Genomic DNA, 18175 nt, shown 5'->3' with positions numbered 1-18175 from the left:
GTACATTTTAACTCATTTAATACTTCCTGTATGCATGTATCGTTTTGAAAACGTAGCGAAATTCTTGGAGATTCGTATTCGTAATCAGTAATACGATATGCATAGTCAGAGCATTATTTTTGGTAATCAGAAAAAGTCATTCAACCACTTTTAATGTCAAGAGTTAAGAGTTTAGTGTGAAAAATGGATGATGTTTGCATCTAATTCAAACAGACACTTCTTATATAAATATTATGATTAGAGATACCTTTTCAAGGAAATATTATAATAAAAATAACTGCTTCTGGCTGATGTGAGATTGCACTTTCAGTTTGCTTCTGTATTTATAAAATAAAATAAAATTTGAATTATGGTTTTGTTGGGAATAATTACTTGAGAATAATAATTATGATTGGGATAAAAAATAATACCTAACCTAATCCTAATCACCGTAAAAACCTAATAACCGGTTTTTACTTTAAAAAGAAAAAACCGGTTATAACCGGGACAAAAAAATAACCGGTAAAACCGGTTATTGCGAAGTAAAAAAACCGGTTTTAGGTTTAAACCGGTAGGTTTTTCCCATCCCTAGTATTCATTAACTCTATAGACCCAGTAATAATACAGTTGTTGCTCATGAAATAGTGTATATTAAAGTATAAGTTGATATTAAGGTCTTAAAACACGCGCGATTTTTTGTGCGTTTTCGTTTTAAAGACCATTTATCCACGAATACTTGTTATTTTTTTATTGAAATAATGTAATAATATTACAACAAATTGAAATAAGAGCTAATAATACGCTTAAAAATTTAATTGCTTAAAAATGAGTTCTAACAATGATTACTCGGATAGTAAGGCAGAATCGCGGTTAATACCACACAAATCGGAAGACGCGTATAAAAAAGAATACGACCAATTCATTAAATGGATGGAAGAGCAAATGGTAACAGATGCAGATCTTCCAAAAATCTTCCGAGAATGTCGGTAGTGTCAATTTGGACAGCATTTCCTCTAATCGAATGAAAGGAAGTATAAATATTTCAAATACTAACTATAATTTTTACATTTTTTTAACACGTTAGATGCGTATGTCGCTCATCAGCGACTTCTCTCTTGAGTGCTGATGTCGCCGATAGGCGACATGTGGTCACTTACATTACATTACAAAAATTATTTCAGGTTGTGGGAGAAGTACTTAAAAAAATATACGCAGAGGACGTGTTAAAATATTAAGATTTTCAAATATTTGAATAAAGCTTTTGAATCATTTCTTAGTAATATTTTATTCATATTTGATTTATTTGACGTTACAGGGTATGTACTCCTGTTAAGCGAGCGGGAGCAACCCTTAAAATTCCGTTATACCGACCACGAAAATCAACTTCCAGGTGAATGACCAGTTTTGGTGATTATTTATGTTTTCGAGGTCGCTGAATCTGAGTATGAGGTTGATTTTTATCTGCAATTGGTGGAACATGTTCAAACCTCAAATTTTATGCAAGAATGCGAAAAATCAATGTTGACTATTTTTCAACGTTACTTCGCTGTATCTTTGGTCGCTTTAAATATTTCCTTTTGAAAATTTTACTGTGTCATTTTTCGAGAATTTAGATAACAACGAGCTTTGTAAAAACTGTTTACACGAATTAAAAGAGAAGTTTTTAATATTTAAACATTTTGCTGTCAGATTTCGTTAGTCTAATGTTTACTTAAAAAAGTTAAGTAACAAACTTTTTAGTTTATAATTTTAACCAACACTGGAATAAAATATAGTTCATAAAAAAGTTTTCTGGAAAATTTTAAGTCAAAGTCTGCAATAGAAAAAAAGTTATGTAACTTTATAGACGAGTGGTACACTCCAAAAAATGCTTATTTCTCGAGATACTGTGTGGTGTGATGACCAGGGTGTGGTGAATGGCTAATTTTGGTCATTTTATGTTTTTGATGGTGCTGAAAACGAATATTAGGTTTATTTTGAATTACGTGGGGGAACATGGGCACAATCGCAATTTTACCATAAAAATAATAAAAAATGAAGTCACTTTTTTTGCGTTTAACTCGCTACAACTCTGTTTAATTTTAATATTTTTTTCTGAAATAATAGTATATATTTGTTACCTTCCTGAAGGCAATTGTATCTGTTTCAATCTTTCTGTTTTATTATAATAAAAGTTATGAATTGTTGAAAGCAAAATATGTAGATCCCTAAATTGCAAAGTTTAATCGAAAAAGTTGAGTGACCAAATTTGAAATTTGGCTTTTTAATCAAGTTGATGTTAAAATATTGGGTTCATAGAATAAAATGTTTTATCTACTCTATGTCATATTATGTATAAGTTTTTAGTTTGTGAAATCTGTCATTATAGATAGTAGAGCGTGAAGTGTTTAAAGTGTGCGTGAAGTAACAATGTATTTTAAATGGGACTTACTTTTTCGCACTGTTTTTGACACACATTCATATAATCAAATATCCTTAACTTTCGCGTTGTCATGGTGATGACATAATGAGCAATAAATTACGACAAAAGATTTGACAGTTTTGTGGTTTGAAACTTAGAATTTTTAAATGTCAAAGTTCTAAAAATTGTAGAATAGAAATAAATTCCAGTGACGAAGAGTTACAGTTTTTTTATTTGTTCATCATAGATAAAATATTGTATGAAACTGTGCGTGAAGTACTTTTTGCGAACTTACGCGATGTATAGCACTCGCTCCGTTGTCGCTCGTGCTCTAAAAATCGCGTGCCTTCGAAAAAATCATACTTTACGAACTGTTTCATAAATAAGTATTATAAAAAAATGGTGCAACTTTTAATTTTAAGAAATTTCACTTTTTTTATTTTTTAGGGTAAAATTTCGACAATGTTCCCCCATCTAAAATTCAAAATAAACCGAATTTTCGTTTTCAGTACCATCAAAAATATAAAATAAGATGAAAATTAGCCATTTTTCACACCGTGGTTAGTATCTCGAGAAATAAGCGTATTTTTGCGGGAGTGAGATTCGTCTGTAAAGCCACATAACTTTTTTCCCACTGCATATTTTTACTTGAGATTTTCCAGAAAACGTCTTCATGAATCATATTTATTGTATTGCTGTGTTAGTTAAAACTAAAAACTAAAAAATTTGACACTTAACTTTTTAAGTAAACATGAAACTAACTAAACCTGACGACAAAATGTTTAAAAATTAACAACTCCTCTTTTAATTTGTCTAAACATTTTGAACAAAGCTCGTTGATATCGTAATACTTCAAAGATGACACAGTAAAATTTTCAAAAGAAAAGATTTCAAAACTTATTTTTCGCATTTTTACATAAAATTTGAATTTTGAACATGTTCCACCAATTCTAGATAAAAATAAACTTCATATTCGGATTCAGCAACCTCGAATATATAAAGAATGACCAACATTTGCCATTCACCTATCATGGTAACTTTTTCGATTTCTAAGCCTCAAATTAGCGGTGTGCCGCTTGCCTATGTCAGGTCAGATCAATAACTAAAACTATTGTTGCCATAACTTTAAAACACGCGCGTCTTTAAAAGTTGGATTTAAACACAGTGAGGCATATTTTAAATATGCAAATGGGGGTACCAATTAAATAAAAATACGTTCGTCAAATTCCAAATCGAAAATTTCAACGTGAAATAACCAAAAAATGAAGCACTTTTCAGAGGAAACTCAATAAAACTTTTTTAAGTTACGCTAAAAATAAAGTTGGCCCTTTTTTATGGTAAAAAAATCGTGAAAATCTCCCCCTATTTAGTGCCCCAAATGCAATGATTAATCGTTGTCGCTTTACCATTTACTTTTTTTATGAGTATTGTTTATATGATCTGTAAGTTTCACTCGTTGAAGTGCTTATTTAAAAAAAAATGGCTTATAGTAATTTTTATTTAATTTTAGCAAAAATGCCCTTTTTTCAAAACAACTTAAAAGTATCAGTGATATGATAAATCTCAAACAGTAAAAAATGTAGGTTTTGCTATATAAATATGCTGGTTTTATTTTGTTTTCCTGTAAGCAAAAAAATAGTTAAGATATGGTTGTTCCAAATTTGGATACACTTGTGACTAACCTAACACTCGTCATTAGTGACTCATTCAAGCCCTGTAAACTACAACCCTTTCAAAAATAAGCACTTTGAACCGGTGAAACTTACAGATCATATAAGAAACACATAAGTAAAGGAGGTAGATTGTAAAGCGGTAACGACTAATTTCATTTGGTGTGCAAATAGGGGAAGATTTTCACGATTTTTTTTCCAAATAAAAGGTACCAACTTTATTTTAAGCATAACTCAGGTAGCTTTGATGCTAGAAACTTTTATAAAAAAATAAAAATGAAGCCTTTTTTTTACCCCGAAATTTGCTCCTTGTTTTTTTTTGGCATTTCACGTTGATATAATATTTGATTTGGAATTTGACGAATAAGCACGTATTATATTTGGCAACAGAATTTTTATGCAGCATTTAGGTAATTTAACGTAGTTAAAGGATATCCCCGTGAGGGCAAAATTACTCCACTCCCAGAATTCAATTTTTTTCATTTTTTTAAGTTCTATGTGATTAAAAAAATACTCCGCGCAATTTCAACCCAAAAAGCGAAAATGGATTCCGCTTCGACGGCGATAAATCGGAATATTCTGCAATCTAACGAACCTATGCAGTGCGACGCAATGGGTACTAGTCAGCAGCCAGTGGCGTACGCTCCAAAATACCAAATGTGCACTGATCAACAATTACAAGGTAATATGCAAATTTCTCAACCATTAAACACATCTTACTCTCAACCCTTAAAGCAACCCCAATATACTAACCCACCTTCCACCTCATTAAATCAAACCGAATGGAAAACAGTCGAAAACTCCAACAAAAGACATCGAACTAGTCCAGACAAAAGAATTGTAAAGCAAACAAAAATAAACGATTACTGGCTGAACTCGCCGACTACCACTTCTAACAGATTCGAGGCACTTAATAGCGAGTCAAAAGATGATGAAATAAATGACAATGAAAGCACAAGTGAAAAAGAGAAAATAACCAAACCGCCTCCAATATTTATTAAGGGGGTTAAACACATACCCCCACTTATCGAATTACTAAACCAAATTGCTGAAAATAATTACGAATTAAAAGTTCTTAGCTCCGATCAAGTTAAACTTCAGCCGAAATCTGCTGACTACTATAGTACAATAACAAAAGCCCTATCGGAAAAAAAGACAGAGTTTCATACTTATCAAATAAAAAACGAGCGCAGTTTCAGGGTTGTTCTTAAGAACATGCATTACTCGATGGACAAAAATCTTATAAAAAAGGAAATAGAAGAGAAAGGCCACACTGTTAGAAACATTTGGAACATCAAACACCCTAAAACTAAAGATCAGCTATCACTATTTTTCGTCGACTTGGAACCTTCTGATAATAATAGAAATATATATGACATTGAGTTCCTATTAAACCATAAGATTAAAATTGAACCACCATACCAGAAAAGAGAGATACCACAATGTTCTAGATGTCAACGATACGGACATACCAAATCATACTGCCACCTTAGACCACGATGTGTAAAGTGCACAGGGGATCATGCAACAGAGCAATGCACTAATAAAGAAAGAAGTGCCAACGTCAAGTGTGTACTCTGCGAGGGAGACCACCCAGCAAACTACAAAGGTTGCAGGGTATACAAGGAGCTACAAACGAAAAAATTCCCAACGATTAGACCCAGGCCTAGCATGCCAATTAATCATGCACAACATGTCCAAGCAGGAGTTACCTACGCCCAAATCGTTAATAACTCACAACAAATTACGAATAGTAATACAAACCAAACAGAAGTAATTACTACCAATACTCCCGCCTCAAAATGACATGGCTGAACTAAAGAATATGTTAAAAGTCCTGATGGAACAAATGGGTACACTGTTAAACCTTCTCACCACCGTCGTCACTAAATTAACAAAATGATCAAATTCTTGAAAATAGCTATTTGGAATGCCAACGGGCTAACAAATCATGCTCAAGAAGTTAAAGCTTTTATACTAATACACAACATCGACATAATGTTAATATCTGAAACACACTTTACAAATAGAAGCTATCTGAGAATTCCCAACTATGCAATATATAACACCAAACATCCAGATGGCACTGCACATGGAGGAACTGCAATCATAATTAAGTCATCTATAAAACACCACGAGTTAAATAAGTTTAAAAGAGACTATATACAAGCAACAAGTATTAGCATAGAAGACTGGAACGGTCCTTTAACAGTAACTGCAATATATAGTCCACCACGACATACTATAGCCAAAAATCAATACCAAGAATTCTTCAACACACTTGGAAACAGGTTTCTAGCAGGCGGCGATTATAACGCAAAACACACTCACTGGGGATCCAGGCTAATAACTCCGAAAGGTAGGCAATTATACATGGCAATGGAAACCAACAACCTTAAATACATATCTACTGGCGAACCCACATACTGGCCCACAGACACAAACAAAATTCCAGATTTGGTTGATTTCTGTGTGACTAAAGGAATACCACTTGAATCCCAGACAGCACAATCTTGTTTCGATCTTTCATCCGACCACTCTCCTGTCTTGGTCATGATATCTACGAATATCCTCGAAACACAACCTCCACCATATCTAAGTAGTAAATATACCAATTGGATTAAATTCCGGGCTATCCTTGATGAGAGACTGGACCTAAACATCCCACTAAAATCGGATGGCGAAATTGACGAAGCAGTAAATCAATTAAGTAGGATAATTCAGGAAGCTGGTTGGCAGTCAACACCTAAACAACCAAGAACAATCATACACAAAGATTTACCCAACGAAATAAAAGAAAAAATCGCAGAAAAAAGAAGACTAAGGAAAGTATGGCAAAGAACCCGTGCACCCCAGGATAAAAATAGATTAAACCAAGCTACAGCGCGACTAAAAACTTTGTTAAACAACAATAAAAACAACGACATAAAACGATATCTACAAAATCTATCTGCTACGGAAACCTCCGAATACTCGCTATGGAAGGCAACACGAAAGATTAACAGACCACAACTCTCTAATCCGCCTATCCGGGCCAGTAACGGACGATGGGCTAAAAGTAACAACGAAAAAGCTACAGTCTTTGCCAAATACCTGGAGGAAGTGTTCCAACCACATGCCCAAAACAACAACTCTGATGCAGAAGATAATATTCAATTGTATTTAGAATATCCATACCAACTAGAAGCACCGTTGGAGAAATTCACAGCCAAACAAGTTTTCAACAAAATCCAAACAGATATGAATCCGAAAAAGTCCCCAGGGTTCGACTTAATCACTGCAAGAATTTTAAAAGAACTTCCCAAGAAAGGCGTGCAATATTTGACACAGATTTTTAACGCAATCTTAAGAACTGGTTACTATCCCCTTTTGTGGAAAGTGGCACAAATCATCTTAATACCCAAACCAGGCAAGCCTGTAGAAGAAGTTAAGTCCTATAGACCTATCAGTCTACTTTCAGTGATGTCAAAGGTTTTTGAAAAACTCTTACTAGACAGATTACAGCCAATCCTCGTGGAAAAGCAGCTAATACCCAACCACCAGTTTGGATTTAGACAACAACATGCTACCACCGAGCAAATTCATCGAGTCTGCAATTCCATAAACAAAGCCTTAGAAGAGAAGCAATACTGCTCTGCAGCCTTTTTGGATGTCTCGCAGGCTTTTGATAAAGTCTGGCACACTGGCTTGCTATACAAAATAAGAAAAGTCCTTCCTCTCAACTACTTTCTAATCCTCAAGTCCTATCTCTCCGACCGCCATTTCCTTGTAAAAGTTAAAGATCAGTGCACTAACTTATATCCAATCAACGCTGGAGTACCTCAGGGTAGTGTCCTTGGACCAGTTCTCTACCTACTCTACACAGCAGATCTTCCTACAAGCCAAAACATCATCACAGCCACATATGCAGATGACACAGCAATCATTGCAGCTCACTCAAACCCGTACATCGCCTCGCAACTGCTCCAGACAAATATCGACAGTATAAATATCTGGTTACAAACATGGCGAATTAAAGTAAACGAAAGCAAGTCAGTACATATAACGTTCACTAATCGAAAAGATACGTGCCCAACCGTCTCAATAAATAATCAAGTACTACAACAAAAGAATGACGTAAAATACCTAGGTATGCACTTGGACCGCAGATTAACGTGGAAGAAACACATATTCACGAAAAGAAAACAGTTGGGTCTGAAACTCAATAAAATGTACTGGCTGATAGGAAAAAGGTCACAACTGAGTTTGTACAATAAAATTTTAGTATACAAGGCAGTGATTAAGCCAATATGGAGCTATGGTATCCAACTGTGGGGATCTGCGTCGAGATCCAATATCGACATCCTGGAGAGATTCCAATCGAAAACCTTGCGCATTATCACAAATGCACCGTGGTACATGCCCAATGAACACATCAATCGTGATCTCCAAATGAAGACTGTCAAAGAAGAAATTGCCAGTTACGCCCAAAAATACGACATCCGACTACAAAACCACCCCAACAGGCTAGCGAAGAACCTAATGAGACCCCAGGCAAACAGAAGGCTAAAGCGCCACACTCCAAGCGATCTACGAACAAGATTTTAAATTTTAAATTTTCAAAAATATTTTATTTATTATAGAGTTTTATTTATAGGGTTTTATTTATTAGTCACAAATAATTTTGTTAAGTACTAAAATTATGATTTTATAGGTTATTGTCACTGGACAGTCTCCTGCAAGTCTCTTTTAATTGTTAAACAATTTACTTATTGTAATCATTATTACAGATTGTAAATAAATGGGATGTTAAAAAAAAAAAAAAATTTCAACCCTCTACACCACTCCCCTCACTCCACACTGCCAACGACGTCTTTTGTTCGTTTTATTTTTTTAGGTGGAATGCAATAATTTTAAAATAATTTTATCAGAAACTATATTTTAATTTTTTTTAGATTTTTTCGTAAGGTGCGCTTATTTTTTAGGGTGTTATTGAGGATTTTGTACATCTTATAGCATCAAAATAAATCAAACCAAATTTTTTTTATAGTTTAGATATAATTTGAAGTAACCGAGTCGTTTAGGACATTTAAAAGTGGGAGAAACACGTTCAAACCCTCCAAAAACCCCATAAAACCCCAACGCTTTTGGAGTCTTTGAACGTGTTTCTTCCATTTTTCAATGTTCTCAAGGAGCTTCTTCAAATTATATAGAACCTATAAAAAACCCCAATTTGATCTATTTTGAAGTCCATAAGATGGAGAAAATCCCCAAAAATAATGTTTATGGAAGAGGTTTAGACAAATAATCGCGGACAAAAAATGCCCCAAATTAATTATCCCTGGACAAAAATCTCCACAAATTATCCCTGGACAAAAAATCCCCAGACGAAAAAGCGCCACAAATAATCTCCACAAATAGTCCCCGGACAAATAATCGCCGGACAAAATATCTCCACAAAAAATTCCGGACAATTAATCCCCACCAAAAATCCCGCACAAAAATCCCCAAGAAATATATTTGTTGCCGAATAGTTCTCTAAAAGTTTTTACGTGAATGCAATCGACGCAGATTTTTTTCTGTCTCAGTGCATGAGATTAAGCAATTAAGATTAATCATGAATTTTGACTACCAAATTTCGAATTCCAATTCCAACTCCATGCCGAAAATTTCAAATTTTACATGATAAAAGAGTTTGAATTTAAAAATATATAAACATTTGTAATTCATTTACTCTTTTGTTTGAGTATTAAGGAATCTTTCTTGTTGGAGCTTTTACCACGCTGAGCAGATGAGTTGTGAACTATTTAAAATTCTCTCATCTTAATTTCCTCGGCATCTTGAATGATTTATAAAGTTTGAAAATCTCAGGAGGTATAACCAAAGAAAGTATTTCACCTGTTGTCAATCTGATGGTATGAAGACGATATTTATTGTCGTTTTCTGTGCTACTTCGATTGATAACTTACTTTGAGTTTGAATTTTTTTCAAAAATCGTGGAAGTTATGGGGAATGAACTAAGGCTGTGGGAATCATGTTGCAACTCTGTTCAAAACATGGTATTTTCGTGACGATAATGGCCGGTTCGGAAAAAAAAGAAGAAAATCTTGATTGTAGTACAAAAACCTGTTCCTTCTTGTAAATTTAACGTCAAAAGTAGTTAGTCATCATCATCATCAATGGCAATTATAACTCTTCGAGAGTTTTTGGCGCGTTTACTACTGCCTTCCATCTTTATCGGTCCTGGGCAAACAACATTAGAGAGCAGATATATCAGTATAAGATTTTGTATGTAGTATTGGTAGGGGAACAAAGTATGCTAAATGTGCAGTCACTCGAGCGTTATGGGGACCTGTTGGGTTGTGAAGAGTAGGTCTTAAAACCAAAAAAAGTTAAATAAAGTTTTCCATTTTAGTGGAGACTTTCCATTTTTAATTTCATTTTCCATTTCCAACAATGGTTTTTTTTAGATTATAGCGCCATCTATCCATAATTCGAAAAAATGTCTTAAATAAAAGTTACTTATTTTTACGTAAGCAATCCACATCTGCAATTAAAAATGGGGGCTCCCATTTAAGATTTTAAAGTAACCCCCCACCCCACCTCCGTGGTGGGTGGTGTTTGGTGCCATTCGATAGATGTTTCGAAAATACTGAATACGTGTATTTTTCAGTTTTTCGATCTAATGTTCATTTCGCGAAATATCGCGGGATTCGTATTTAAAAATTTTAAATTTACCCCCACCCCTCACTGTGGGAAGTCGTGTTTGGTATCATTCGATAAATTTTTGAAAAATATTGAGCACGTATTTTTTAGTTTTTCGATCTGTCATTCATTTCGCGAAATATTCGCTTTTTTCTTGTGAAACTTTGGATCTTTTTAAAAATATACACTGTTTTGCATGTACTTAACTTACCTTATCTTACTTAGTCTGACGATTTCGAGTTTTTCTAAGGATAGATATTTTTTTCCGCCGCCCCCCCCTCCTTACCGGACTCCCCTGCATTATGAGGAGTCAATATATGGTAGAGGTACATTTTCAGGGTATAAGGTTTCTCCCCATATAATAATCTGACGCGCTCGAGTAACTGCAAAAATCGCCTCTTGGGCACCCCTACTATATGTATCAAAATAATTGAAATTTCCACTAAAAAAACGTAACTGAGGTTCTGTAGGCATCCATAAAAATGTTTTCAAAAAATTCGCGGGAAAACTATTCGGCAGCAAATTCTTCTTGGGAATGTTTTCTTCGAGATTTTTTGAGGGGATATTTTATAGAACTATTATGCAGCAAATACTTCTTGGGGATTTTTTGTCCGGGATTGTTTGTGGGGATATTTTGTCAAAAAAAATTTGTGGAGATTATTTCTCCGGAATTTTTTGTGGGAATTTTTTTGTCCGGGGATTATTCCTCCGGGGATTATTTGTGGGGATGGGGATTATTTGTGAGGATTTTTTGAGGGGATCTTTTGTCTGGGAATTTTTGTCCAAGGAAAATCTGCGGGGATTTTTTGTCCGTGATTACTTGTCCTGGGATTATTTGTAATAGCTTCATGTAGAAAGATATGAAAAAAATTAAAAATATAGTTTTTTATACAATACACTAAATAAAAAAATTATACCTCAGACATGTCCAAAAAGAATTATATGCTTAAAAAATAAAGAAAATAAACAAATAAAAATGCATTTTAAGTGATGTACACTCAACCTACAGGTCTATAAAAATATACATGGGTGGCAATGGGAGGGGGGAGGGGAATGGAAGGTTGAAATTGAGCTGACTCTAATTTTTAATCACATAGAGTGTAAAAAAAATGAAAAACATTTGGGGAGTGAGGGCATTTTTGCTACCTTAACTCTTAAACGCCAACAAGGGTTGTTACAAATGTTAGAAATGGATTAAACTTAAGAATCTTATGCTTAGTAAACACAGAGTAAACACAGGATCTTCTAAAATATTAATATAAATGATGTACAAATCTTACAACTTTACGATATACATCAAAATTAAAATACCAGTAAAAGCCAATAATTCATATTTGTCGATTTTCTCCACATTCTTCCTTTCCTACTCATCACTGTCGAGGATAATTATGTCCTACGACGTCGATAATTATGTAGGTTATGTTCCTGTCAACGAGAAATTATACAGAAACCTTTAGTAACAAGTTTTACCAGGGGTGGACATTTTGAACCCACTCCATAGTTAATTTAAGATATTTCTTTTATTTTGAAAAATGTCGGTAGTATCAAATTAATATTCGATAGAGGGTTATCTTTTTAACAATAAATATTCTTTGAAAAATTTTGGAACGCGTAATAATGGGAATACGCATTAGGTGGACATTTTTTACTCACCCTTTGGCGTTTAAGGGTTAAGGGGGTACTCTTTAGACGATAAAATTGTTGATTTCCTTTTGCGCCATAGTGGTAGTGCATTGGTTCATGGCGTCATAAAGTTGCATCTCGATATGTTTTAATCCAAGTTTATGCATGCATTTATATTAACAAAACTAAATGTTGAAATGCGTGGGAATTTTTTCAATTGAAATGTTAAAAGCGAAGATTTATGCTAATGGGCCTTTAATAATAAGCATCTAAAATGCTATTATAACAGCATTAAAAGGAATGTTCTGGCAATTAATATAACTAACCCAGAAAACAAACATAAATAAGAATCTACTCTGCCCAACCTTAGATTCTCAGATTGTGTAAGACAAATTGAAGATTACACTTTTACAAAAAGAAAAGAAAAGAGATTGGTGTCTTCCTACACACAAGAGGCTTTCAAATTACCTAAACTCGTTTTCTACGTACGAGTGAATAAGATCAAAAAACTTGACATCAAATTTATATCAACAGCTTAATATAAAGCGACAAAATCGTTTTGAATGAAATGTATAATTTATTCCACCAAAAATTTTGAATTTTTGAATTAGGGCGATATTACTTAACAGTTAAATCATTGAATAAGAATTCTACATTCTAAAGAATTAGGTACATTATAATTTGTTCCGCGTTACACGCAGTGTTTGATAAAATTGAACAGAGCCGATTGTTTATGAAGAACAGAATGTAACAAACGAAATAGGAGCGGAACCTAACAGACAGCCAATAAACATGAACACCGAAGAATTCACCCATGAAGAGATAAAAGATGCACAATTAAACAATTAAAAAGAGTAAAAGCTACCGGAATAGACAATATCCGTGCTGAATTAATCAAAGCAGACATCGAAACGTCGACCTCTATATTGTACACACTTTTAAATAAAATTTGGAGAACCGAAGAGCTACCCAAAAAATGGACGCCAGGCTTAATTGTAAAAATTTCTAAGAAAGGCGACATGGCACATGCAATTGTGAACATTGGAGACCGATCACCCTGCTATGCACAACAAGCAAAATAACGACCCTAATCATGCTTGAAAGAATAAAGAATGAATTTGATAAAGTTGTAAGAGAAAACCAAGCTGGATTCCGGCCACGAAGATCCTGCATTGACCACATTTGTAAGATGAGAATAATTATAGAGCAATCATTACAGTGGCAGAATAAGCTATATGTGAACTTCTCGATATAGATTTCGAGAAAACGTTTGATCGTGTAGATCGCAAAGACTTATGGAAACTACTAGAGAAATACGGAATGCCTCTCAAGTATATCAGAATTATTAAACTGTTCTACCAAGGGTTCACAGCACGCATACTCCACGAAGGAAACTTAACAGAACACATATATATTTGTACAGGAGTAAGGCAAGGCTGTGTGCTCTCTCCGACCTTATTCCTGATAATAATCGACTGGATCATGTCTAAAGCTACCTACTAGTAATAAAACTGGAATTAGATGGAATGTTTTTAACCAACTTGAGGACTTGGAACTTGCTGATGATATTATTGCTTTCTAACAGAAAAAAGACAACACATGCAACGCAAAACTGAAAAAGTAGAAGAGGCAGGGAAGAAGGTCCGACTAAACGTCAGAAAAATTCTGAAAATGAAAATAAATACACCAATAGAATTGGGAATATTCCTGGTAGACAAGGAATTAGAAACGGTAGACAAATTTAACTACATGGGCAGCATTTTGAACAACAAAGGAGAGGGAGTAGGAAGTAAAACGGAGAATAGGAATAGCACAAAACGCATTTAAAATTCTAAGGAAAATGTGGTCTTCACGTCACATGACAAGTAAAAGCAAAATACGATTACTCAACAGCAACGTGAAGACTGTGATATTATACGGAGCAGAAACTTGGAAAGTGCGAAGAAAATGTATCGGGCAGATGCAGGTGATCATATTTATAAATGCATAAGGAAGATTTTTAACATTTATTGGCCAAACCGAATATCAAACCAGGAGTTGTGGACAAGAATTAACCAGGAACCTATATCTAAGACAATATGTAAAAGAAAATGGAATTAGATGGGGCACACACTAAAGAGACCTGACACAGATATAGCGAGGTAAGCCCTAGAATACACACCACATGGAAAGAGAAGACCAGGTAGACCCGTAGAAACGTGGAAAAGAAGTGTCGAGAAAGAAGTTACTGCTATTGTGAAAACCTTGACAGAAATAAAAATCAGTGTAAAGGATCGGACAGAATGGAGACAGACAGTTGACGCTCTATGCTCCGCATATAGCGAAGAGGAATAAGTAAGTATGTAAGTAAGCTTCGTGGTGTAAAGTTGATAACGTAAAATTTATACATTTATATTAACACATCGAAACGTTAAAATACGTGAGCCTTTTTTAATTGAAATGTTAAAAGCGAAGATTTATGCTAATGGGCCTTTAATAATAAGCATCTAAAATGCCGATATTATAACAGCATCAACAGGAACGTTCTGGCAATTAATATAACTAACCCAGAAAACAAACACATAAATTATAATCTACTCTGCCCAACCTTAGATTATCAGATTGTGTAAGATAAATTGAAGATTACTCTTTTACAAAAAGAAAAGAAAAGAAAAGAAAACGAATTGGTGTCTTTCTACACACAAGACGCTTTCAAATTACCTAAACTAGTTTTTTTACGTATGAGTGAATCAGATCAAAAACTTAACATCAGATTTATATCAACAGCTTATAGACCAGTTTTCAGCGGTAAAAAACTGTAACACCGTGGAATTTTGAGAATCAACACCGATTTTAATGAAAATTTCGATTCAAGCTCGGTTGACCTTCTTCTTCAAAATCTATCCTATGACGAACGGGGCTTTTGACTAGGGGGTGAAAACGACCCCATCTAGGGGACTAAAATTTTTTTAATCAAAATAACTATTGAAGTCGATAGATTGACCAGTTATGAGCAAATTATATTCTATAAAAGTTTCTTTTAAAGTTAATGCTTTCTAAGTTATTAGCGATTGAAGCTATGGATTTTTCTTTGAAAAAACTTACGTTTTATAACCATTTTTCATAAATAACTTAAAAAAAATTAATTTTATAGAAAAAATTATTAAGAACAAAATTGTAGCTAATAAAAACCAAAGATACTGTAGTTGGAAAGATCTATCAAAACCCAATAACGACTGAGTTATTGCTCTTCAAAAGATGGCTATTTTCGAAGAATCAAGAAATGGAAAACCTTCAATCTCAAATAACTTGAATGTGGTGCAATTTTTTGTGAAAACTTAGGAGACATCTTTTAAAGTTGTCTACAATCCTAATAGAAATAAATGGCTTCCCACTTGAAATTAACTTTATTTAGGTAGAATTGATACGATCCATGTGATTTAACTGGTTTGGAATGCTTAGTTTAGAATAGTTGATTAAGTCGACAATGACATTTTTATAAAAACGAGGAAGACGAAAAATCTCCTATACAAAGTTTACTGTAATAAAACAAATAAAAATAATTGAAATGAGACAATAAACAATATTTTAAATCTAAGACTTTTCGTCAAATGAAACTGCTTTCTGGTTATATCCTGAATCTCCGGCTGTAAAAATTGATAAGCACGGAGACGACGAATACAGAGTGTCCCGGAAAATAGTGCGTTCCTTAAAGGTATAGGTAGAAGGCACCATGTAGAACAAAAAACTCTTATAACATTTTTTTCTAAATTCAACCGTTTGACCAAAAAATTAAAATGTATTTTGGTAGGCAAATTTAAATCTGACAACTATGTGCGGTACGCAAATTTAAGCATAGACAGTCGGACAGTCATATGTAAATAAATAGATAGAAGATAGATAGTAAACAGATAGTTTTAAAGAATCCTGTTTAGTGTCAATGCCGAAAATGTTTTCGAATAGTGAGTGTATTACCTATTATGTTATTACCTATGAATGGTGTTTGTGAAAGGTTATTTGAAACATCTATTCGGTATAATAATTATTTTCAAGTAAGTACAACTTAGTTATTTCAGTTCACAAGTAAACAAATTACTGAGACATTATCTGGTGTATTTAAGTTCCACTGTAAACTATTAAAACTATGTAATTAAGTTAAAGCCCTCAGCAATACTCAGCATTCAATCCATTTAAACCTTACTAAATACATAATACTAGTTCAGTTAAAAGATGTGTTTTTATGTTAAAAGATGTGTAATTCGTTTAAAATTATGCAATAGGTATTTCAATACATTTCAAAAGAAAATAATTTTAGTAAACAAATAGTAAATACATAAGCATTACCTACTATTAGGTTGGATTATTTTAAATACTGTTAATCACAATCACAAACGAGTTCTTATTATGTTATTATTCCGTAGTGCGTACGATGTTGCCAGTTTATCAAAATTCCCAAACATTAAAATACAGGTATATGGAAAACAATGTTAACTTTTTTTTGGAAACGGTTAACTTTAGAAAAAAATGGTATAGGACTTTTTTGTTCCAACTTGTGTATTCTCTCCATACCTTAAAGGAACGCACTATTTTCCGGGACACCCTGTATAGAAGAAGGCAGAAAGGACCACGGTCACGTATCTGCTCTCTTTTCGTCTAGGAAAAGAGCCGAAAGACAGTTTCGAGTACTCAAATATCTGAGTAAAGATGAACAAGGGGGAAAGGCAGTTTTTGTTCTTATTTGATTCAGAGTTGGACCACCATCTCCAGATAGCTATTTCTACCTATCAGGCGTCATCAGTGGAGCTATGCAGTCACAACTCTTAATCAAACATCAACAAGCCTGCCTATTTAAGGGAAATTACCAAGATGCAATAATTCCACCTTTGAGACGCAAAAGAGGGACATCTTTCGTAAAAACGAGGAAGACGAAAAATCTCCAATACAAAGTTTACTGTAATAAAACAAATAAAAATAATTGAAATGAAACAATAAACAACATTTGGAATTATGGAAAACCAGAAATCAGTCTCTTTTGACGAAAAGTTTTAGATTTAAAATATTGTTTATTGTTGTCTTTATTGTATCTCATTTAAGAGGTTTTTAATGAACTTTAAAATATGTCTTTTAAGTCTTCCCAATTGGTCGAGTACGCTTGCGAGAGTCGACCAGTGAACAGTGATTTACAGTGCCTCTTGTTTTAAAAGTGTAGTGTGTGATAAATATCTTTCTTCACTCGTTATTTTTACGAATCAGTGAATATCAGTGAATAAGTTTAGGTGAATTATTAAAATGTCCGACGATTCTCCCCCGACACAGGGGGAAAGAATTTGACGACACACAGGATTCTATGATTATCGAAAACACCGATCAACACAACAGCGGTAAAAACAACAGCGATAAGGAAAGCAGTTCTGAACAAACGTTGCAATAAAAAAGTAAGGTTTTAATTTACAAAAACCACATATTTACTCGAACTTTGTTTATGTTTTCATTGAAAGTACCAATGACCGTAATATTTCAATTTTCCACATATTCTCCACAAAAAACTTGCTATTCAAAACATTCTTAAGATAGACCGTATAGGAAAAAGTAGAATTAGAGTATAATTAAAAACTATCAGAGATGCTAATAATTTAATTAATAATAAAAATCTTGAAAAGAAAACCTAAAAGCGTGTATACCTAATAACTTATTATCTAGAAAAGGCGTTGTCAAACACGTTGACACCACCTTTGATGAACAATATGTATTTAAAAATGTTTTATCACATGTAGCTATTACTGAAATTTAGAGAGTTAAACGCAAAATTATATCAAATGGTGAGACAATTTTTGTTCCG

At 33.6% G+C, this 18175-nt stretch overlaps 1 protein-coding gene across 1 annotated transcript in view; it reads left to right on the top strand.

The window, feature by feature from the left end:
• Positions 1–17767, top strand: part of LOC126886203 (uncharacterized) — a 32765-nt gene extending 14998 nt beyond the window's left edge. Inside the window, exon 2 of the mRNA XM_050653063.1 lies at positions 17613–17767. Within this exon, the coding sequence (XP_050509020.1) occupies positions 17613–17767 (155 nt within the window). The remainder of the gene's footprint in view (positions 1–17612) is intronic.
• Positions 17768–18175: the final 408 nt, after the last annotated feature.

This window comes from Diabrotica virgifera, chromosome 6 (genome assembly GCF_917563875.1).
Source record: "Diabrotica virgifera virgifera chromosome 6, PGI_DIABVI_V3a".
Classification (NCBI taxonomy): domain Eukaryota; kingdom Metazoa; phylum Arthropoda; class Insecta; order Coleoptera; family Chrysomelidae; genus Diabrotica; species Diabrotica virgifera.
Note: the sequence above shows the minus strand (reverse complement) of the source record. Positions and strands in the feature narration are given on the sequence as shown.